Raw genomic sequence first — 24756 nt, forward strand, 5'->3', positions numbered from 1 at the left:
AGTGCTCGATTGACCGACTAAGACGAGAGCTGAAACGTATTTCGTTGTGTGTGTGTCTTATTTGACTGTAAGGCGTAAAGTGACTTTCCCGATCCCATACCTCCAGGGGACGCGATATAGAGACGAGACGAGTTTCCCCCCTGGCAAGTGTGGAGAACCCCGAGGAGAGAATTTACCCCCGTGATATTTAAGTCAAATCAAGCTCGTCTTACATGGGCTCTTCTGAGGTATAAAGCCTTCTAAGATGTACTAGTATATAGCCTGACGTGTAGGTGTGAGTAGGCCCTCACCGGCCGAACGGTTTGAATCACCGCGGATGGCGCAACTCTCTCGATCTCGTCAGGGTAAGATAATAGAGCATATTCAGTCAACCTCGTCAAATATTATCAATACGTCGCTTCTAGAAAATATATATGTATGTAATGTTTCAATTTTTATAATCGGTTAATTTTAATAAATACACTTTTCAAAATAGTACGATTCTAACTGGAGGATCACCATAACATAAGCATTGAAAGTAAAATTCATTTGCAGCTACTTACATGTCACGTGACTAAATTATTGTATCACGTGGTACATCGGCGTTCACTGGTCATCATTGCGTGGCGGTGATTGGGCGGTTATGCGAAACTACAATAACATGTTTCCGAAGAACAAATTTTATTTTATTTGGTTTAATTCTCGATGGTGTTCCCGATCCCTAAAACGGCGACTAATACAGGAATGTCGCCCGAGCTTGCAAGAATATGAATGATCCACTTACCGTCGTCTCGGCGTTGTGTTTACATGGACGGAGCTTGGCAGACCTTGGAAAACACCGGGTTCAGTTCTACGATGGTGTAAAATTGTTTTGAGAATTGTGAAGAGGTTCAATATACCAACTATTATACATAAGAACGAGAGTTTTTACGTCATCATGATATGATAAATATTCGATTTTTCTCCTACGCGATTCATAAAAATGTTCAAGTAATTGTTTTGGTTTTTTTTAATTAGTGTTGTCAATATAATTATACCCTCTGATGCATCTAATTGAATTACTCGCATACTGGTTAGGTCCGGACGTACAAGCCTTCCGCAACCTTTGTCATTGGGATCAATTTAATCACTGTAATCACAGTCCCTCTATCGAGGACTGTGCTGGAATGCATGTGTAATAATGCACTTTTTAATCAATAATTAATCTTTAGATGGTTTTATATTTTGCTACAGGGAAGGGAGTAATTTAATACAAATATTGCTAAGATTACTGGTCGTACGTGGTATGGTGTTAATGGTATATAAAACCCGCGACGGTCATGTCATTTATATATACCTTTATGAGTTTCTATGCCGCGATTAAATAGACGAAAGTCATTGAAGGGTATCGCTGATATGCTTGTACTAATAATTCGTGTCTAATTCGTGGCGACTGTGGACCGCGACATTTGATACACGTTTGGTAATTCTGACGTCTGACGCCTGATTAGTTTGAGTGCGTGCTGCTGATTGCCGCTTGTCATTGGTTGAATGGCCATATGTAAACAGTGACGTCACTGTCTTATATGCACACTCATCGTATCTACCTGTGTTGAAAGCTGACTTATTGCCGCTGTCTCCGGGTACTAACTAAGCGCACTTATCAGTCTGGATTCACATAGCTGAGTGAAGGGGAGCTGTAGCATCGTATACAAACATGAGGGGTTCCAGAAGCGCTCACAGTCGGCAGCAGAAGCGGGAGGTACAGAGCAGAGGGGGTGCACACAGCGCCTTCCATTCTATTAGTACACAACCACTACGTGAAAAGAAGGCAAGTACACCTTTACGGGATTAATAATGCCGGGCTTAAATTGCCGACACATTTTCTTTGTAGCTGCATGTTGCATTACATATGTATATAGATATGTATGTATGTATGTATATATTCATAATACCGTCGAAATGCTCATAAGACACCTGTGGGGCTCGATCACAGCCAGTTAACTACCGTATAACCCGTTACAGAAACCACTCGCTGCTATTAATGAAATCACTTTACATACAAAAGCTCGTGTCAGTCGCTCGTAAAAACAGTCTATTATTGATTCCTTCTGTGTGTGCAAACATACTTCTGTTGCTATAGTAACTCATACCTCCAATATTGGGATTAGTCCGCGTAATCTGTCAGTGGGCTCTCCGTAGGCTTTATACAAATCATGGTTGTGTACAAAAACGGATGTGCTAGATACTGTCGACAGGGCATAATACTTGCGTTCAAATCATACTGCTTTGTTCTGTGACCCCCTCGCCCCTTTGATGTAGCGAATAAAACAAAATGTCCAAACTCCGGAGAGGGTCATGACCCCGTATTGATTGATTGCTGTACATGACAATTGTCTCCATGCATTTAGTCGTTATTGAATAAAAAACGTTATTATCTTATCTGATTACAATCCTAGCAATGCTCTGCTACGCTACGAGAAACTTACATCGACCTCGTTGTTGTTGTCAGTGTTGCTAAGCACAGTCGAGTACACCAGAACGGCCTCCACATATTGATTTAACAAAAAGCTAACCAGACAGCGAAAATATATATTCACTGAGCGCCAGTATATGTATATATACGTCCAATATCACGACAGTGGCGGCGATCTGTCCCGCGACCGTACTGGTGCCGGACCGAACGCATTATTAAAATTATCTTGCCGACATTTGTTACAACATGATGAATCACGCCTAGTTTCGTTTTGTTATCGGCACCGTGCTCACTCACGCTCGAAAAAATCGGTTGATCAATGATTAAAGGCGTCCTTTAATTTCATGCACTCGGGGCAAGCTTAAAGAACGCGCTAGAGAAATGCTGTCCCCGCGTCCACTATAATAAATGAGCACTAAAAGCGTAATCACATTTTCTATACTCAAAACATTAATCTTAACAAATGTTGACAACACTTTTTTTATAATTCGAGAAGGCAATCACAGACCTCAATTCATTCGCTGTTTCCGAAGTTGTGATAAGGAATCAAGTACAGCATGCCTCGTATCGATTCCTACCTGTTGTAGCAACACGCTCGCCAGGACAACACCACGTACGCTCACAACATACACCCGGGCAAAAAGGTGATTTGAATGTACATGCGTCGGAGAAAAAAAATGGATTTGCCATGAGCCGGTGCTTTTAACATGTTTTTATTTGAAACGGTGCGTTGCTGGTCATTCTTGCAAACTGTTTGTTTTAGTCGACTTGCAACTTAATAGCCTGTAACATATAAACAATGCATATGGCTGTTTGGAACCGGCGAATAATGAAACATTCTTTAAGACAACAACGGCACTGGAGTATCAATGGAATATGCGTTAAGGGGTGACAATTTTATGCTCGGGGATCATAGTGGAAAAACAGTGCAGATTACTGTTTTTGCTTCTTTAGTTTTGAGGAAAATTTGTTTTTGAGAACGATGTTGCGGTAAAATACACGTTTTCAAATATATGTGGTATATTTTTGAATATTTTAAATTTTTGTATTGTCTTTTCCTTGTATTTTTCCCATTCTGTGTGTAGATTTGCATAGGTTACTCAGTTCAAGTGTCTATTTCATTGTTACGTTGCATTATTAAGATGTCAGCCGCCCGAGATGGGGTCACTTCAGGGTCACTCACACGCCACTTAGTTTCAAATTCATAGCGTTTTAAATTCATGGCGTTAACTTACTAGATGGAAGGCAGGGGGATAGCTGGTACAGGTTACAGGAACTAAAAACGGCATTTTACGTTTTTACAGGAAATAAAATGAAAGTTCCATTTACAGTAAAAAAATATTTACGTTACAGATAAAGCGAATTCCTAATTACATTTTATAATAAACTTGTGTTTAAGAATCAAAATTGGAAATTGCGTACGAATTACGACATTTAATTTGGAAAATGCTTTATACGCTTACGAAAAATAATATATTTGTACAAATCACGGATGAATAAAATAGCTGATTACATTTTACACCTTGCCCATGTCTACGAATTTACTTTTGTTTCATTTATTTAAATTACATTATTACGAAAATAAAAACAATTGATTACAGCTTACGAAAATACCCTTTGCCGACCCTCTTATTAGTGAGCGTTTCGATATTAAATCTAACCAAACGTGTATGTAAACCGAACAGCTACCGAATTCAGGGTAGTTTGTTTAGCTCTTCGGATCCGTGGTTTGATACATGCTATTTGTCATTGTAAATGTCACTGATCCCGGATGTGAAGCAAAGTTCAAATTTCATCCGACACTAGAGGGCGGGTAATCTTTCTGACACGACATGAATAACATTTATGAACACTTGGGGGCGATGATATATGTTATACATGTAATATGATGTATGATACAGTCTTGATTTTTATTTATTATTTTATTTTTATTCTATTTAATTTTACCTCGGCGCATTCAATAAGTGAAATACGTGTGGGGTTGTCGTAGAAACAATCGATTTGTTTGCTGAACGTCGCAATAGCAACCATGATTTCTCCGTGACGCGACGGCGCTTTATTTTACCGCGAGACCCATACAAATCAGCGGATCTCCAGTCATTGAAAGATACATTTTTTAATTTGTTTTATTTCAGGCAGAAGTGATAAAAAACTTGAAATATTTAGAAGACGAGAACCAACGGTTAACCGATTTTATGAAAAAGCTAGGTGTCCTGGTGGAAAAGATAAAGGTAAGTTTTGATGGCATCAGATACTGTGCGGCGCCACTATTTTACGACCCCGTTTACGACGTATCGTTGTTTACCGCCTTCTTGCGGTTATGCATGTAGCTCGCGGACTTGTATTTATGGGGGACACTGCTCTATTATTATTTTTTTTTTTCGTTTTTATTCCAGCACAAGGGTGCCCTCATTAAACATGACATTGCCAGTGAGTGTGATAATTTAGTGAAAATCATCGAGAAAAAAAAACGCAGCATGATGTACCAAGTGGATAAGCAACAATCTGCAAAGGTGCGGGAATTGGAAGTGCAACTGACTGGCTGTCGGAGGGTGTTCAGCAGCAGTCACTCCGTGGTCGTGAGAACCAATAGAGATCTACAGCATCTTTCGTCACAGGCTTTTCTCAATGTAAGAACAATCCCAGGCAATATTTTCGGGGCGTCAGCGTGGGGGGAGACATTTGTAATGATGTGCAACGATCAGGTGAAAGAAGCAGACACGACCATCCGTTCAATACATTCAAGTTGCAAGGTCTATGGTCTAATTCCCTGAATTAAATAATTCAATGCAACCGCCAAATGTGCAAATTATTAATAATTATAACAATCAAATCTAGACTGTCAATGCACTTGGCATGGACATTCCGTGTGTTTTGTTACTACGCCCTCTCTCGCCCACTTTGCACAAATGCTTTTACCAGCACATCCATATGAGCTAAATACGGTCTGAAATGCTCAAAATTGGTGCTATGAGTCCGAGTGTCTTTTTATCTTTTAAGTTCTTTAATTTTATACAAGATTTTGGTAGAAATCCAAAAAAAACATGAGCATCCGCTTTTAACTGTCGCGCACGCTGGCCAGCAACCGCATTTTTAGCCTGAGACACCTTCCTAATGACTACCCTGTTGAACACACACCGTTTATATGGTTAGTCGTGAATCTAATTAAACATGTAGTAACTAACTTTATTTTATCTCTTTTTTATGTGTTTCATATTCTGATGTGTCGAATAACAGAAAGGTGATATTCTCATAGCGGAGTAAGTACAAAATGTCATGAAGTTATCAGTGTCTTTTTTGAAAACTTGTATCCAATCTACATTTATTTATAACATGGTTATATCCATAGTTATCGGGTAGACGTTTGTATTGTCTTCAGTGGGAAAACGCCACGCCACGGTGGAATTGCGTGCCCAGAGTCTGTATCAGCTTCTCTGTCGTGCATATACGCTGATTTGGGGGAACGAGATTGATAAATGTACGATAAGTTATGTACAAACATACTATGTGTTTATATAAGATAAATCACGTGACATAACACGCCTGACCTGATTGGACTATACTTCTATACTTCTACCCACATTGATCGTTAAAGGCAGTACAACACAATGTTAAGTTTAAAGGGTGGTGGTCGTCGCGCAGCGCGTGTTCGAATTTCATGTAAATAAACAATGTATTTTACACGCGTTGTATATGTCGCTATGAGACCCATATCGAACAGGACGCGGCACGACGACTGCCCCCCCCCCTTTAACGCCTCGAAGTTCATGTTTAGTGGAAGTCTAGTTGTTTTAAATGGCGCGTCATCCTAAGTAGTACCAAGTGACATCTCGTCATGGGTCGTGGGGCACTTAAAGGGCGGTGGTCCTCGCGCCGCGCCTGTTCGATATGGGACTCATAGCGACATATACAACGCGTGTAAAATACATTGTTGTTTACATGAAATTCGAACACGCGCTGCGTGAAGACCACCACCCTTTAACTTCTAATTTATGATTTCAAATTTCCTGACAGTCGCATGGGACCCCCATATTGACGACGGAATACACTGTACTGCGCTTAAGAACAGTTTTAGCTCCTTTCATCAGGTCATCATTCAGGAGTTCAATTTGCTCGAAGAATGTCCGAAACATGTGACGGCTCCAAAACTGACTCATGTGTATGTCACACGATTTCAACCGATGGTTTCTTTACTTGCATTGGTACCGGAGCCACAGTCACTTGGGGGCTGAAAATCAATAAATACTAATTTAAAAAAAAATCATCCATTATACGTATATAAATAAACAAGTTATGAAACATGGCACCTAGTGCGCATACTCATTTTCAACCAATCAGGCGTGCCGTAACAGCGAGTATTTCCTTGATTTACCCAGAACTCTGGGCGAATCCCACTTGATTCTGGCTGCTGACCATTTTCGTTCATGAAATCGTCGGATATCATCAGAAAACGCAGGATTTGTGCAGTTTTGAATAAAACCAAGTTAGCGATTATGAACAATAGTTATTAACGTAACACCTGGTCTCCTCTAAAAAATTTTGTTTCGCATTTTAAGGTAAGAAATCGAAATTTGAAACCGACAGGGTGTCGATTTACTAGGTGCCATGTTTCACAACTTGTTTATTTATATACGTATAGCGGATGATTTTTTTTAAAAAATTAGTATCTATTGATTTTCAGCCCCCAAGTGACTGTGACCGGAGCCCTGTCTTTTGGCGTTGCGCCCTCTGGGTATCACCTGTTCAAGTCCGTTCGTTTTAACAATGCATGACATCTCATAACACATAAATTTTGTTCATTACTTTCAGCATCGATCGCGCCATTAGTGATCACCCACAGCATATCCCAAATGACGATGATGAGTATAACTTGCAGATCAATTTGACGGAGCAGAGGCGTGCCCTGGACCGAATGGAACTGACGCAACTCGACTCGGAGTCAGAGCATTATTACGAGAGTGAGTCATTTGAAAGCAAGAGCCAATCGACACCACGTTCCCATACCACGTCTGGCAGACACTTGATTCAAAATCTTATGGACGACGAACACGAAGATGGAAAGAAGGGACGAACCAGAAAAAGAAAGGACGCTAAACAAAGCGAAAAGCCACAGAAGCGGACGGAGAAAGACGAGTCGAACGGTCATGTTGACGATGCGCTGGAACAACAACATGAAACAAAAAAGAAAAGCGACAGCGAAACGGGAAAAGATGCACTAAATGACCCCCACACACAAGCTGTACAGAATCAACCTGAGAAGGCCCCAGATTCTCCACGTGAGGAAACCGAATCGCCGATTGAATCTGAAGATCGTCCACACTCATCGAAACACTCGGAACGCAAAACCAGTGAGGCACCGGAGGAGGTAGCGGAAGAAATATTGCAAATGAATGACACGCCATCACAACAAAACACTTCTAGATCTCCATCAGCGTCGACGATCAAATCAGAACGAGAAACTAAAAAGTCTGATACACCGGTCGGCAGCAGACAATCATTGAGGGGAGAAAGCGTGAATGAGTCGAACGACATTAAGGAACATATCGAGGAACAATAGTTCTGAATTCTGACTGTTGGTGCCAACTCTGCATGCCATGACAAAATATTTATAATTATTAAAATAATGCAATATCTGTAGAAACGTACAAAAGTGGATGAAGTGACAATATGAAGCCCAATGTGACCACACAGTAAATATTACATTTCCTAATTTAGGTCAGCTGCAATACAAGGATATCGACGATGTCATTGGTTTACAGTGTATTCAACTAGTTAGTCACGTGGTTACATGATATTATAACATACTAGTATTGCTCAGAATCCTACATTGTCGATCTGTTTACTGATATCGTGCCATCTATCCAAGCTAACAATTCTGAGCCAAGAGTGGGCATATGAAGAAATAATATTTGTGATTCTGGTATGTCCACTCGACTTTCTGTTTTATTTAAAAAAAGAAAAAAAGAAAAGATTGACGCCGGCAAGTGTCGCCTTGTACTGCCCAGTGTTATGTGCTAGCTGTTAGCAAAATAGCGTGCTTGTCATTACTATCAGCATTATTGTTAAAAGTGGTGCTGGCGATTTTATCAAATTTCAGAAATGATTAAATAAAAGTATATCCTTGTGGTGCATTACTTATATAATAATTCGCCGTTTACAAGAAAATAACTTCTGTAAGTACTTTATTCAATGTATGTTTTTGTGTGACGTAATAAAGTATAGTATTTACTACAATGTGTGCAAAGATAATATAATGATCTGGTTTACTACTACGCCGGTTGAGGGCGCTATATACAAATCTTGTTTCAACGTATGAAGATTTGAGGACGATGATTTTAATGGAGGTGCATTTTCCCGAAACAATCACAGTTCTATCGTTTGACGGGTTGAAATTTGTTTTTTACACGGCACAACTAATTATGGTGCCACGAATGGCCATTAGCATGTAATGTTATCCCACAACAGATTTTTAAGAACCCTGTATACTTTCGTTCGTAACAACATTCGCTGTCATGCGCAAAATAAATGGGTTTGTGATATAAGAGTAATATTATTGATAGACCCATATTCGTTTGAAGAGTGGATCAGAATTTATTTTTACGATCCCCGGGCAGCTAGGGGGTCGAGTACTAGGAGTCAGTTTTGTTCACATGCCTGAAGAAAACACTGAGTAAACATGACAAATAAGTCTAAGAATTTTGTGATTTGGATATCTCTATATTACACATTAAATATATGCTAATCTTCTGAAAGTGTGTTAGGAATTATGCACACTAGCGGCCAACTTGAACTTGAGAGTTGTATAAATCTCAGACTAGTAATACAAATAGTATAAATTCATCATCGTAAGCGACGACGTCACTCATTATCACTAATAGACACAGTTTTACAGTATTTTTTAAGTATTTATATTAAATCATGATCATTGACAGTGTTTAGTTTTGTAGTAATCGTATACAGACTCCATGTCACAACCTTTGAAATAAAAAGAACAATGTCTTCAACATTCTATATCGTACTAGCGCAGCCGGGCTTTTTTCGCAAGTACTGTACTTTCTCAGGCTCGGGAATATTTTGCAATTTTCTATTATTTCTATTCTATCATTTTATCAATACAGATTTTAAAAGCGGTTAAGAATGAATTTTTCGATATATAATAAAATGCCGATTGTATGTATGTTTTGTTTACTACGTTAATTAAATAATTAATTCGTGTCTTTGTTTGTTTGTCAGTGGTTTATTCATTCATTTATTTATGTGCTCATTAATTTATTAAAATTCGACAACATTTCTAGTAAAATTATCAATATAATACAGATAAGGGTTTGTAAATGCGGAGTGTATAACTCAAAGTGTTGTTTCCAGTATTATTCATTTGATATGTTTATTTTCTTGTGCATTTCACAATCATAGTGTTGTTTCATAAAGTCGTACTTTTTTTATGAATACGCTGTGATTTGCATTATGAAATGGATAAGATTGCTGCCACCAACGACAGACTACGTTTGGATTTCCCAGAGTTCAATTCGGTCTCTTTCACCCTAAGCTCGAATCCAAGATGGTGGGTAGACATGTTTTGTAAATAATATCCAATCCATCCACGAGTTAGACTGAAACCTTTTCGAAATTATAACGACCGACTGGATGTTTAATATATTGTTGTCCCGTTAAGATAAATTTCTGGCATATCGTGTTACTATTAAACTAGAAACGATGCATGTTTTGGAAGAGTGTATCTCTCGGCAGCCATGTTTATAGATTAGTATATTGTGAACCGGTCGTGTAGCGACGACGATTTACTTTCATTTGTGTTTTACGTAAATTCTTGGTCATAGCATGCATATTCGTTACTAAAGGTGCCACGTGCTTCTCTGTCTAGGGTCGTGTCAGGACTAAAACAATCAAGAAGGCGGCGCGTGTAATTATTGAGAAATATTACACTCGCCTGACACTTGATTTTCACACCAATAAGAGAGTTTGTGAAGAAATAGCCATCATTCCGAGCAAGAAGCTACGAAACAAGATTGCTGGGTAGGTGCTTTTATTCACATATATTCAGTCTCAATAAAATAATCATTCATTGTTGGTGTGACATGGGTATGAAATTTAATTTAATTTTTTTTTCAATATATCTTGTATATTTTAATTATAGGACTTGTAGTTGTACAGTAGTTTTATGCTCCAGTCAATGTCAACCCCCACCCTCCCCACCTCTGGGTTTAGTGGGGGATTTGGAAATTATTGTTGTAAAATTTGCCAAATGCCCCACCTCCTGGGGCAAGATGGATAGGCAAATCCCCAACCAAAACAAACCCCCACATTTCTTCCACAAATCGCCACTGTTCGCCATGCTTGCTATCAGCAGACTACTAGCGATGCTAGCGATGACGGGACACGAAACACGGCTATTACCCCACCTCCACGGGCACAGTTTGGCGGTAAACCCTGTCTAATGCCCCATATTTGTCCCGTATCGCCCGAGGTGGGAGGGGTCGGTGTTGACATTGACTGGAGCATTACTGTGACCACAAGAAAAAATGGAATTGCAGTATTGTAGTACAAGACGCTGTTTTACTATCAAAATAACTACATTACAATTGTATACACCCCTCCAGATCTATGTTCTGAGGAAGGACATATACCATTGCCAATGATTGGGAAGGGGGATGAGGAACTCCTATACTTGTATCATTATCTTGCATTGTACTTTGAATGTACTTGCAACTACAGTCGTTTTGCAGTAACAATTAAAACGCAATATTTATAACTACTTTAAGATGAGGGTATACAAATTTCATAACCATGTATGGTGATATGTGAATCTTTGAAAGCAATCCCATTCCATGTTCGTCAGTTGAAAGTTGACAAACTACCGTAAAATTCCGCGGCTTTAATTAAAATTTATTTTTTCAATGGACGAATTCAGATGCGTGAAGTCTTGGTGCGGCTTTAATTAGAGCATTCACTTCGGTAACAGTGGGAATTTTTTTCAGAAAACAAAGGCCAGAAGGGATAATGATATGCTAATGAGATGCACGACACTCGATTGCAACTTTGTTGCGTTTCTAAGGCACTTTCGAATTTGTACACACAGACAAACTTGTACACAAACGAAATTTCACACTATATAACATACTGCACAATAAATAATATCTATCAAATAGATTTGTATGCATTTGCAGATTACGGTACTGTATACTATAATCTCTTGAATAGACTAATTCGTTAGCACCGGTCACTCTTTTAGTAACCGTGCAGACTTCCGGCAGAGTGACTGTACATTCCATGTTTAATCTAGACATCAGGGAAATTGATAAAAATAAAAAATAAAAAAAGTCAGTCAAAAAAAAAAATGATAACGAAAAAAATACTCAGTATATTATTTAATGTAATACAGTAAAACCTGTCAAAACCGACCCCTGGATAAACCGACCTACTGTCAGAACCGACCGATTTATGTAGTCCCGAAATTTCTCCATAGACACCTATGTTAAAACAACCTGTGAAATCCGACCACTGTCTACTCCGAACACCGACCGCATTGATCGGCCCCAAGTCCAATATTCACACTGAATACATCGACCATCCGACCAGTTGCACCACGTCCGCTGTCTAGTAATCCGGTCTGCCCGACCTAAAAAGTGTGCATTGTGTTGAATTTACCGTGAACGTCACAGAAACAATATCAAATCTCACACTACAAGTAACGTCCCGTGTAAAACAATAGCAACTGATTAAGTTTTTCACACCACACGCCATCGCATCGCGTGATGTCTGGACAGTGTAATGACCCCGGATATAAACAAATGATCGGGGTCATCAACTTCAATTGCGGTGAAGCACACTGCATTATCACTTCTTCAACGATCAAAACATTGAGTTTTCTTCTTTCCATAACGATTCTGATCGACAATTTTGTGTTTTCGAATGTTTCCGTAAAGGGGGCTTCAAGATTGAAATTTATGATGACGAAGAAGCAGACGATGACAAAGAATTCGGAAACCTTATTTAGCATGTTGCAGAGCCGCAAACACAGTGTAGCGTTGTAGAATACCTCCACTTTGATGAACGTATACCGACTGAAGCAATGTATGACGGCGAGTGGGAGCAACAGATTGTTGAGAATTTTATTGCAGACAAAGAAAACCATGAATCTACAGACAACGATGACAACGACAGTCAAATTATTGACCCCCACGATGACCGTGACTTGACGCATGGCGATGTGCTAGACATGTTGACAAGATTACAAAACTTCGCAATAAACAAAGACTCCAGCTACTTGACAGATATCCAAAATTTCATAATTCGAACGAACAAAATCATAGAAAAAAGATGTTCTTTAAAGCGGTGAAAAATTGATGATTTTTTTACATCGTAATTTGATTCATTGACTTAACAGCATAATCAACTGTCTGCATAAATTATATTAATTACATGTAGCTCACGTGAACTTAGGTTGTGATGTCATTCAAAATGGACGCCTTCAGTTACGATACGCGATACTTACCCGATCTGTTCCAACAGTTATTTTAATGTTTATTGATTTCATGTACATACCATAATATTCTTGTCTTGTTTGGTAAATTATTTTATTGAAACAATACAATAAATGTAAATACATGTATAATCACCGGAGGCAAACTCCGGTGTCTTTCATTTGTCCCGTGTTTACAGCACATGTAATTGTTGTTTCAATCAAAGTTATGCCCACCCTGAATAAACCGACTCCCTCTGAAAACCGACCATAGATCCCAGTCCCAGTCATGGTCGGTTTTGACAGGTTTTACTGTATATATTTATTTTCTTATTTTTGATAACAAAAAGTATATTCTAAAAGAAGTCGAAACAAAAACGAATGCATTCTTAGTAGCAAATGATCACGGTAACGGTCATGCTGCGTTTCACACAAGTGAATAACTTACTTGTTTTCGAAGTGTTACAATTGCTGATTATTGATCAGTAGTGATTACAATAATGTACAAAAAATAAATTTGTTGAATTGTTGTGAAAATTCAACTTAGTTTCACCGCAAGTGAATGATTTTGGTCACATATAAATGCTCGATCCGATCCGATACGATATCCGCCATGTTAGTTCAAACATCTTTAGTGACTTGAAACTGTTATGTTGACCTGATAGGTCAAGTCGCTAATTAACCAATCGAAACGCTGGATGGTGCCAACGTGATTAAATTACCATAGCTCATTTAAATATGTTAATGTAGTTCAGCGACCTCATGGTAAACGAAACACGGAAGAGATTTACCGTTGTTGTAGTGCGATCGTTTGGGTTTGATTTTGATGGGAAAAACGGCATGATTTTTTTTTAAATCAAGAAATTAGTTGTTTTCGAAAGATAAGCTGAGCATTGAAGAAGAATTTAACACTTTTGAAGATAATAACAGCTCATTGTCGAAACGCAGTTTACCCAGTCACGTTACCCACAATAAACCTGTACTCTGGAATAAGCGTCAATGACTACGGAAAACCTTAATTAGACTCAAATTTAAGTGTCAGGAATCATTGAAATGTTCGAAAAATTATGCCTTAATTTAAAATTAAATGGTATATCTTTTTCTGAAATATGTGGTGGCTGTTTGGTTTGTGAAAGTTTGGGGTGCGGCTTATATTGCAGACTTTTCCCTGGGATCAAAACTTGTCAATTTCAACATGAAACAATGTCTCAAGTTAGGGGTGCGGCTTCTATTAGAGCTGCGGCCTCAAAAAGGAATTTTACGGTAATAGCATCAGAGAATGCAGTGGGAAGGTTCGCTTGCACAAACATAAATGAGATTTATCACCGCTTTCACAAACCCATGTATTGCACGCTTAGCAAATAAGCAAGTACGCTATCAAAGCGTTCTGAAGTGAATGTTTTTTGACTTTATAATTTGCATTGAAAGTTTGAGAAGTTTTCTTTCACGATTGTGTGATCGTCTAGCAATTCATGCGACTCTTTTAAATCCTTGTTGGTGTTTTCCATTATCACATGCATCATGCACGTTTCATGTGATAAAGTCGTGTGATATCACACTGCCAATATCCCACAATATCAGCAATAAATGGGCTCTTGCACACAATTAGACTATGGCGTCACCAACTACCAATCTCCTTTGATGCCAAAACATGTCTCATTGACTGCTTGAGAAAATATTTTTGTAATAACTCTTCAAATGAGGTACCGGTAAGTCCAAATGTTTCCACAATTTACTGATAGTTTGAGTTGTTTGCCAAAGGGTGTTTTTGTTTTGAAAGCTGGAAATGTGGACTTCAATCGTTTCTAATTCTTCCAACGCACAGGATTTATTTCCTCTATATACAAAGATCTGCAGCCTGGAATTACGACAGATAATGTGTTCACACTGCGAGATCTGGACTTTACTGATTCAGTGATGTGTGCTTGAAATGAACCAATAACAACCTTGAGTAGTAGTATGGCCTTCAAATTTCGTCAATCCAGCACAACATCAACTCTCCTGGATGATCACAACAAAACCAGGCAGAGATTGTAACTTTAGTTTCCCTTATTTCTTGAAAATAATCATTGGAGGCAGAATATATTCATTTGACACCACTGTCAAATCAACTGTTATCTCAAGTGTCTTCTCTCTTCGCCCGTAGTGCAGACTTTCAGTCTTGGTGCCTTTCACATCTACAGTTTTGTTCGGAACCAAATAAAACTGCCGTTCACGTTTTAGATGTAGGTAAAATCTCGCCATTTGTCGCGGATAAATGTCAAAATACTTCACTTCCATTTCTGCAGGTAACCTTTGTGCTACAGGTTTTTAACAGTAAGATTAGCTTGTTATGCTTTATAAATGTCTCGAACCAGTCACACAACGCTTTTAACCACAAGTATTGTGTCCATGGTAATGGAAATCGCCAGCTCGCATTGCCGAAGTACCCAAATAAGAACAGGTTCATCTAATTGCAAGCCATAAAACCTCAACCCTGTCTTCTACCACTAAATGTAAATTGTTTCTTATCAAAATTTTGCTTGCCCCCACCCTTTCAACGTTAGATGGAGCTTTTTTGTATTTTCGTGCAGCAGCATTAAATCCCATTATCTTGGCCTCCTAATAAACTCCATAGCATTGTTTGATGTTTAAGGATTTGTAAAATACCTCTACCGACTTTTGTGGAAACGCCTTTGGTGTTGAAGTAGCTGGATAGGTTGACTGACATATTACAATCAAGGTTTCTTTGGTTACGTTTTTCTTGGTAACGAACATGGTTGCATGATGCATTGATTGCGGAATAGCAGTAACTTAGTTGTAGCTTTGACAAAATGAGTTGATTCAGGACATTGTCATAGAGAAATCGTGTGTGTGCTTTAAATCTAATGAAAGACTTTTAGTGAGTGACAAGAAGTCCCATATTTATGTCGCATTTGCAAGAAATTTTCGCAACGGCAATTCACAAAATAAAGTTGTCTAAAACATCCATGTTTCAGGCAGTCAAAAATACAAATCTAGTGTCACACACCAGTGAATTCTATTCACAGTAATTTTGGCGTGCATGTTTGTGTGTGTGAAACGAAGAATTTGAAAGAAAAGCTAAATGACTGACTGTTTATTTTACAGTCGCATACAGATTAATTGTAAACTAACCAAGGAGCAGAAAACAATCTTGCATATATTTATATTTCATGGGAAACTGCAACCTTGGTGGAGAAAACTACAGTAAACAGTGCTCAACACTGAAGTCTTTTAAGAAACAACCACTTCATGAAAATGCCATTTGCTGCAGTCATCAAAGATGCAGTTGTAATTTATCAACATTTCATTATACTTTCCTGAAAACAAGCATTATGGAAAATCACGAAGTCACAGCCAATCACAAGTTATTCCCCTAATTGCTGATTAGCATATGACACCAGTTTGACGTGCAGACAGACGTGCTTGTCTTTGTCCCCACTCAATCAAATCATTAACATGTTTACGAACGGTGTCACATCCACGTCTGGGAGTCATCAATACATCTTTATGGATAAAACAGGGGTGTTAAGTACATAGAACAGAAAAACATTAACTTGTTTTATTTTTATTCATTGCGGGGAAAACAAACAGCTGAAGTTGATAGTAAACTAACCATGTGGCCAAACTAAGAGGATAACAATAATTTTTCCTCGTAAATTAGTTTGCCGAATTGATAGGATTACTGTGTAAATCAGACTGGTCAACAAACAAGCTCCCCTCTTGATTGGTCTGACTGTTAGGTGTCCGACAGCCTACATACACTCTTGTATTAGAGTAGCTTTGCATTGACTGCATTTATTTTTTCACATCAGGTTTGTGACCCATCTTATGAGGCGTATTCAGCGTGGTCCAGTCAGGGGTATATCAATTAAGCTTCAAGAAGAGGAGCGAGAAAGGAGAGACAACTTTGTGCCAGATGTATCCGCTCTCGAACAAGACATCATTGAAGTGGACTCTGATACAAAGGAGATGTTGAAAGTTTTGGTAAGATTACCATAAAATACGGATTTTAGGTCCCAAAATCTACTTTCGAATTGTCATAATCTCAATCTTTTATAAAAGTAGTTCTTGTAAGTTTATTCTCAAGTTTGCATGTTAACAGATTTATATTTAACATGCACATGCAGTTTATTATAAAGTTACCCCAAAAGAGATTAGATGCATCCATTTGTTGGCAAAATAAGGACAATTTTTAACCTGAATGGTAGGTGGTGGTTATAACGTGTTGTAATTCAAAAGCATGCTGCATGACGAAATTAACACACATATAACACATTATAGATAATATAAAAGTTATCCTATTTCCATCTTGCTAATTATGATACACAAATTTCTACACACGCAACTCCACTTACTTGCGTTTTGCATAGTTCCACAATGAGCATACTGTAAAATGCTTTATTTTCATTTGAATTAATTTTTCTTGAAGGAATGATTCAGTGAAAATAAAATCCAGTGAATATACATTTTTTTCCTATTTTACAATTCAACTCGCCAAAAATCAATGAAAATAAATTCCACACAAAACACCCAAAAGGTTTTTTTAGCGAAAATTAATTCCAGCTAAAATAAAGTATTTACAGTAGTTTGACTATTATTATGAACCCCACTATTTAATGATTGGTAAATGTCTTTTCCTCTGACAGATATTAATTTAGTCTACAATCCTGCATATGGTTATTTGGGTGATTTTTGTATGGATCATGCCATGTAATACAAATTATATAATGTGATATAATTGGCTTTTGTAACATCTGTCACTACCTGTCCAATAAAAAAAAAAGTGCTGCCAAGACGCTCATTGTACATTCAGATTTGCGTTTAAATTTTCACTTGGATACTTCACACATCTGAACTGTGTACAGTTTAGACATCGGCGATAACATCCTTCAATAATTTGGAATGAAGTCCATGTTGTTTTTGTTGAATCTAAACTTACTAATTTCTATTTTGTTCATTTCAGGATTTTGGCAGTATTACCAATCTGCAAGTGACACAGCCAATCACACCTGGTGTGAGTTTCAGGGGACCCAGAACGTAATATTGAGTGAATTCTTCTAATGTATTTCCATCAGTAAAAGGATTAAAAGTGAATCTCACATTGGCAGTGTAAATGTTTTCAGTCTTGTATATCCACACACACATCAGTGAGGGGTTCTTTCACCCACATTTTAAAGAACCAGTGTCAGTTGTCCTGACTTCACCTCTCGATGAGGCTACCTTAAACAGATTAATTTTTAAGGCTAGAAATTTTCTAGATTGTCAGTCTTACCAAACATTTAGCGCAGCATTTAACACATTTTGCAGATAAAAGTAGACTTCCTGTTGAGAGGACACCACCCACCCCTGGGAAATGTTTAAAAGTTAGCGTTAGCGATACTCTTGTCTCGTGAATTTAAAGTGGTTTACACTTTTCAGCACATTTTGTTCATTATTTATACAGATTTATCTGGAAAACACGTTGGGCATATTTCTGCTATAAGTACCGGGGTGTAGTCTCGCTTGTTTAGCTTTTATGCATTGACTGGTTGGCAAGAACAGATTGTTTGCATGCAAAAAATAAAATATGAGCTGCCATTGTATTTAAAAAGTACATGTCCCTGTTAATAAAGGAATTTATTGGCAAGCTTGTCGTGACAGATCAGGGAGAAACAGTTATCAAACATTCGCATGTTGAGAAAAATGTAAACATGACATAGCCATGCAGGTCAAATTGGTGTGGTCAAAGGAATCAAATCCCTGAATATTTGACTAAATTGCACTGCTTGCTGGAAGGTCAAAGTTTTTGGCAATCGTGAATTGCAATCAGTGAATGACGAGGACTGCAGCGAGGTTCAATATCTGAACAATGCATAAAAACCAAGTCAACCACACCTTCAACTAATTCTATGGGTATAAATGTGTTTAATCGCTGGTGGATAACTTTACACTGCATAATCAAAATATTTGACAATTTTGAATATGAAAAGATTCAAAATCAGATTAGACATCCTGATCAAGACAAGATGTTGAATTTATCTGGGAAAATCTGAGGATGTGCGAGAAAGTTAAATCGCATGCAGTGCTGCAACGGGGATTTTCCAGCACATAATAGACATAATTATGTTGACAAACATGATAAACTACAAAAAATTAACTTGGCAGGTTTTTAGCAAGTCATAGTGTGAGGAAACCTTGCCGATTTATTGGCAACACTTTAATAGTCTACGATGCGCTCACTTGAGACTGATGCTTATGATTTAATGCAATAATGTAACCAAATTAATAAACAGGTCAAAAATTTGTTTTCCACGAGTCTGAGGCTCGAAGTGTACATGCTTTAATGGGTGCTGAGCGATACTATGCATCAACCAATGATGTGGTCTGTGATTATAAGGGGATTGAAATGTGCTATGCGTTAAAAAACTAGGAGAGGAAAATCAAGAGCACATTGCCACTGACTGATTTTAACGAGTGCTGGGAAAATGTTGCTGGGCTATGACCATGCCAATATTTTTTAAACCATGCTCACTTTTGACAAACCACATCCAAATTGTAACCTGCAGTTCAATTAACGGTTAACAAAACTTTAGTTACAGGCAATGTACCTTTTTGTTTTTGTTGAACCTCTGCATGTAGTAGCTTGAACTTTAATTACTGTAAAGGGGGTAATTATTCACTGGGTTTTAATTTAGCTTATTTCGCTGACTGGAAAATGCGCTAAATTAAAAACCAGTGAATATGTAAAATTTAGCATAGAACACATTATCTAAATGACGAAACTGTGAATTTAAAACCCACTGAATATGCCTGAAATGGCAAATCAGTGAAATTTAAACCCAGTGAAAATTAGTCATTTTACAGTAACATAGATACAAAAGCCTTGACTTTGGTGACGGATTTGAAACCAATTTGGCTGGGTTTTAATTTAGAACAAACTTAAGAATCCATGTGCTGACAAATTCAATATAAATACTTTCATTAATAAAGTTAAGTGATTTTTATGTCACTTTTCATTCTCCAGACATTCGACCAGTATTATACAGTGCACCATCTTGATTGTATTGCGAAGGATTGTGGGTAAATTGTGATTTCATAGACTGAATTCCGTTTGAAACACGTTCAAATTTAATTTAGTTCAAACATTGCCTTGGTTTTTACAATTTTTCGAGAAAAAATACAACTGTTAATTGTACAATTTTTAGATATTGTTTTGTTTGCTCGACGCTTGAATTATTATCTATAATATATTCGTGCGCCCTCTGTCGGCGCTAGGGACTGTTTCGTGTCGGTAGTGTGCACAATATGCTCGTGTATGTGAATAAAAACGCATACTTGTCAAGTCGCCAGCAATTTTCCGGGTGTCTTTTATATTTGGATGGATCGTCTCCCGCATCCTGCATTAAATGACTTGCATTATATTAGAATAAAAGTCTTTGAGATTTCGCGAGTTGCGTGAAAGACTCGCACCGAACGTCTATCGCAAAATCGAACGATTCGATTTTAAACTTGAAAGGCAGATCTTTTACAGCGGAATATTGCGTTTAAATACCCTTACTTCATTGAAATTGACCATCGTCAAATGTGTACAGCACATTATTAACATGGAAATATCCCCAAAAAATAATTTCGCGTTTGTCGAATCCTAAGCGATGTTTGTCGCTGCTACGGCGCCATGACCCTGCTATGACCTTTGTTTGTCCTGTTTTTACGTTCCATTTCACGCATAACGCGGGATATTGCAGTGGACGGAAAATGGTCTTTGACCGCATTTTATTTACGACCCTCAGTGAATTACACCATTACCAATAATCACTGGATTAATTGGGCAAAGCACATTTTATTCGATTTATTTGACTAATGAATATCACAATATACTGAGGACATGAGCCCCAAGTAATACAGTTTCAGGAAATGATAACTACAACTTTAGCCAACCAACTACAGTTTACACCAGCAAGACTATGAATGATTCTAATCTCTGATGAAGAAAATAGTTAAATATTTTTTTCTTCGATGGGAAGATCTCTGTACCCAGCCAGGATATACTTGGATCTCAAATGTTAAATAAACCGACAAATTATCATTACAAAATGGTATTCATTTCCAACTTTGTATTGTGTTGAACTAAACACACAACGATCAACTGTATTTATTTATTTATCTATTCAGTCACTATCCTAGGCCAATGCAATGAACAACGCGCCATCTTTTGAATATGTGCATAAATATACGAACGAAATACACATTTTTTTCCGGTTTTACATTTTTGTAAAACAATGTGGCCTTTATTTAATACCCGTACACTCAATATTGTACACCGTGCCGTAAAATAACATTTTATGGGAATATATTTACAAGCAATTTTCGAAGTTTCGTCCAATATGTTATACATTTCATAGCATATGTAGACCAATTAAGAAATCTTCTACAAGCTCAAGGAACAATAGCATTTGATGCGTTGCCTATTATGGGGTGAGAATACCGCCAAAATTAGCTTGGTGTCATTATTTGAACATTGTTTAGTTGTTTGGTCTTTATTTGGAAACTTGTTTGGTTATTATTTGGTCATTATTCGGTTATTTGGTCTTTATTTAAACATTATTTTGTGCTTATTCCATTATTGTGTTATTACTGCAGCATCCTATTGCTATTGTTTCATTATTTCAACTTTATTTCTTAATTATTTCATTATTGTGTAATTGCTACAATATTATTTTGTCATTGTTCATTCTATTACATTCAATTGTCATAAGATTCGGTTATTGTAACGTCCAAATGTCTTGACATTCGGTTCGCTTGACTTGCGATTACCTCAACATTCGGTTCGCTTGACTTGCGATTACCTGACCTACATTAGCTGACCCCGCTATACATGTAATATTCAATCCATAGTCCCGGGCTATGGAAAGCCGTAACTGTCTTAGATGCACTATAACTATTATATTCTGATCACTTGCCTTTATATTCTGATCAAACGTTATTATACTCTGATCAAATGTTATTATATTCTGATCAAACGTTATTATATTCTGATCAAATGTTATTATGTGCTGATCAAACGTTATTATATTCTGATCAAACGTTATTATGTGCTGATCAAACGTTATTATACTCTGATCAAACGTTATTATACTCTGATCAAACGTTATCGTATTCTGATCAAACGTTATTATATTCTTATCAAACGTTATTATATTCTGATCAAACGTTATTATGTGCTGATCAAACGTTGTTAGATTCTGATCAAATGTTATTATATTCTGATAAAACGTTATTATATTCTAATAAAACTTTATTATATTCTGATCAAATGTTATTATATTCTGATCAAACGTTATTATATTCTGATCAAACGTTATTATATTCTAATCAAATGTTATTATATTCTGATCAAATGTTATTATATTCTGATCAAACGTTATTATGTGCTGATCAAACGTTGTTAGATTCTGATCAAATGTTATTATATTCTGATCAAATGTTATTATATTCTGATCAAACGTTATGTGCTGATCAAACGTTAGATTCTGATCAAATGTTATTATATTCTGATCAAATGTTATTATATTCTGATCAAACGTTATTATGTGCTGATCAAACATTGTTAGATTCTGATCAAATGTTATTATATTCTGATCAAATGTTATTATATTCTGATCAAACGTTATTATGTGCTGATCAAACATTGTTAGATTCTGATCAAATGTTATTATATTCTGATCAAATGTTATTATATTCTGATCAAACGTTATTATGTGCTGATCAAACGTTATTAGATTCTGATAAATTGTTATTATATGCTGATTAAATGTTATTATATTCTGATCAAACGTTATTATATTCTGATCAAACGTTATTATATTCTGATCAAATGTTATTATATTCTAATAAAACTTTATTATATTCTGATCAAATGTTATTAGATTCTGATCAAACGTTATTATATTCTGATCACATGTTATTATATTCTGATCAAACATTTGATCAGAATCTAATAACGTTTGATCAGAATATAATGACGTTTGATCAGCACATAATGACGTTTGATCAGCACACAATAACGTTTGATCAGCACATATTGACGTTTGATCAGAATATAATGACGTTTGATCAGAATATAATAACGTTTGGTCAGAATATAATAACGTTTGATCAGAATATAATGACGTTTGATCAGAATATAATAACGTTTGGTCAGAATATAATAACGTTTGATCAGAATATAATGACGTTTGATCAGAATATGATAACGTTTGATTAGAATATAATGACGTTTGATCAGAATATAATGACGTTTGATCAGAATATAATGACGTTTGATCAGAATATAATAACGTTTGGTCAGAATATAATAACGTTTGATCAGAATATAATGACGTTTGATCAGAACATAATAACGTTTGATCAGAATATAATAAAGTTTGATCAGAATATAATAACGTTTGATCAGCACATAATAACGTTTGATCAGAATATAATAACGTTTGATCAGAATATAATAACGTTTGATCAGCACATAATAACGTTTGATCAGAATACAATAACGTTTGATCAGAATATAATAACGTTTGATCAGAATACAATAACGTTTGATCAGCACATAATAACGTTTGATCAGAATACAATAACGTTTGATCAGAATATAATAACATTTGATCAGAATATAATAACATTTGATCAGCACATAATAACGTTTGATCAGAATATAATAACGTTTGATCAGAATACAATAACGTTTGATCAGAATATAATAACATTTGATCAGAATATAATAACATTTGATCAGCACATAATAACGTTTAATCAGAATATAAAGGCAAGTGATCAGAATTTAATAGTTATAGTGCATCTAAGACAGTTACGGCTTTCCATACCGGGCCGCCTCCGATAAAGCGTTGCTCATGATGGCAATGTAGCCTTTGTAAAAGTTAACGGGAATTTCTGAATGATGGCCGTTTCATCAACATCCAGGGAACTGACTGAGTTCGTCAGAGCCTGTCGTAACGAAATATCAAATGCCGCAAAACTTGTTGCTGACACGACGCGCTCAAATGTTTGATCAGAATATAATATCATTTGATCAGAATATAATAACGTTTGATCAGCACATAATAACGTTTGATCAGAATATAATAACGTTTGATCAGAATATAATAACGTTTGATCAGCACATAATAACGTTTGATCAGAATACAATAACGTTTGATCAGAATATAATAACGTTTGATCAGAATACAATAACGTTTGATCAGCACATAATAACGTTTGATCAGAATACAATAACGTTTGATCAGAATATAATAACATTTGATCAGAATATAATAACATTTGATCAGCACATAATAACGTTTGATCAGAATATAATAACGTTTGATCAGAATACAATAACGTTTGATCAGAATATAATAACATTTGATCAGAATATAATAACATTTGATCAGCACATAATAACGTTTAATCAGAATATAAAGGCAAGTGATCAGAATTTAATAGTTATAGTGCATCTAAGACAGTTACGGCTTTCCATACCGGGCCGCCTCCGATAAAGCGTTGCTCATGATGGCAATGTAGCCTTTGTAAAAGTTAACGGGAATTTCTGAATGATGGCCGTTTCATCAACATCCAGGGAACTGACTGAGTTCGTCAGAGCCTGTCGTAACGAAATATCAAATGCCGCAAAACTTGTTGCTGACACGACGCGCTCATAGCGAAATTCGCGAGAAATGATCCGACTTTATCATTATATGATGACCAGAATGTGCTAAGAGCTAATCACAAGACTCGTTACCGTGTCGCGAACTCGCGAAATTTGAAAGAGCTGGCTGGAGTCTTTATCCCTTGTCTATTTATACACTAGATA

General features: G+C 36.8%; 2 protein-coding genes across 2 annotated transcripts; both read left to right on the forward strand.

Moving 5' to 3' along the window:
* Positions 1-1544: 1544 nt before the first annotated feature.
* Positions 1545-8668, forward strand: LOC102802083 (uncharacterized). The gene is made up of 5 exons (XM_085506953.1): positions 1545-1793; positions 4574-4665; positions 4831-5064; positions 5672-5694; positions 7244-8668. The coding sequence occupies exons 1-5, from the start codon at positions 1676-1678 to the stop codon at positions 7989-7991; spliced, it is 1215 nt and encodes a 404-aa protein (XP_085363079.1). The 5' UTR covers positions 1545-1675; the 3' UTR covers positions 7992-8668.
* A 1245-nt stretch (positions 8669-9913) lies between these two features.
* On the forward strand, positions 9914-18028 carry LOC100371340 (small ribosomal subunit protein eS17). Its single transcript, XM_002740728.3, has 4 exons — positions 9914-9995; positions 10314-10465; positions 16727-16898; positions 17878-18028. Exons 1-4 carry the CDS (start codon positions 9993-9995, stop codon positions 17953-17955), a joined length of 405 nt encoding a protein of 134 aa, XP_002740774.1. The 5' UTR covers positions 9914-9992; the 3' UTR covers positions 17956-18028.
* Positions 18029-24756: the final 6728 nt, after the last annotated feature.

The sequence above is a fragment of the Saccoglossus kowalevskii genome, chromosome 13 (assembly GCF_978046115.1).
Source record: "Saccoglossus kowalevskii chromosome 13, keSacKowa6.1, whole genome shotgun sequence".
Taxonomy (NCBI): domain Eukaryota; kingdom Metazoa; phylum Hemichordata; class Enteropneusta; family Harrimaniidae; genus Saccoglossus; species Saccoglossus kowalevskii.

Excerpts from the sequence above, each read along its gene's own strand:
- LOC100371340 (XM_002740728.3), top strand. Across the intron at positions 10,466-16,726 it reads CTACGAAACAAGATTGCTGG|GTTTGTGACCCATCTTATGA; the intron begins GTAGGTGCTTTT and ends TTTTCACATCAG. Across the intron at positions 16,899-17,877 it reads AGGAGATGTTGAAAGTTTTG|GATTTTGGCAGTATTACCAA; the intron begins GTAAGATTACCA and ends TGTTCATTTCAG.
- LOC102802083 (XM_085506953.1), top strand. The coding sequence starts at position 1,676 with ATGAGGGGTTCCAGAAGCGCTCACAGTCGGCAGCAGAAGCGGGAGGTA. Across the intron at positions 4,666-4,830 it reads TCCTGGTGGAAAAGATAAAG|CACAAGGGTGCCCTCATTAA; the intron begins GTAAGTTTTGAT and ends TTTTTATTCCAG. Across the intron at positions 5,065-5,671 it reads CGTCACAGGCTTTTCTCAAT|AAAGGTGATATTCTCATAGC; the intron begins GTAAGAACAATC and ends GTCGAATAACAG.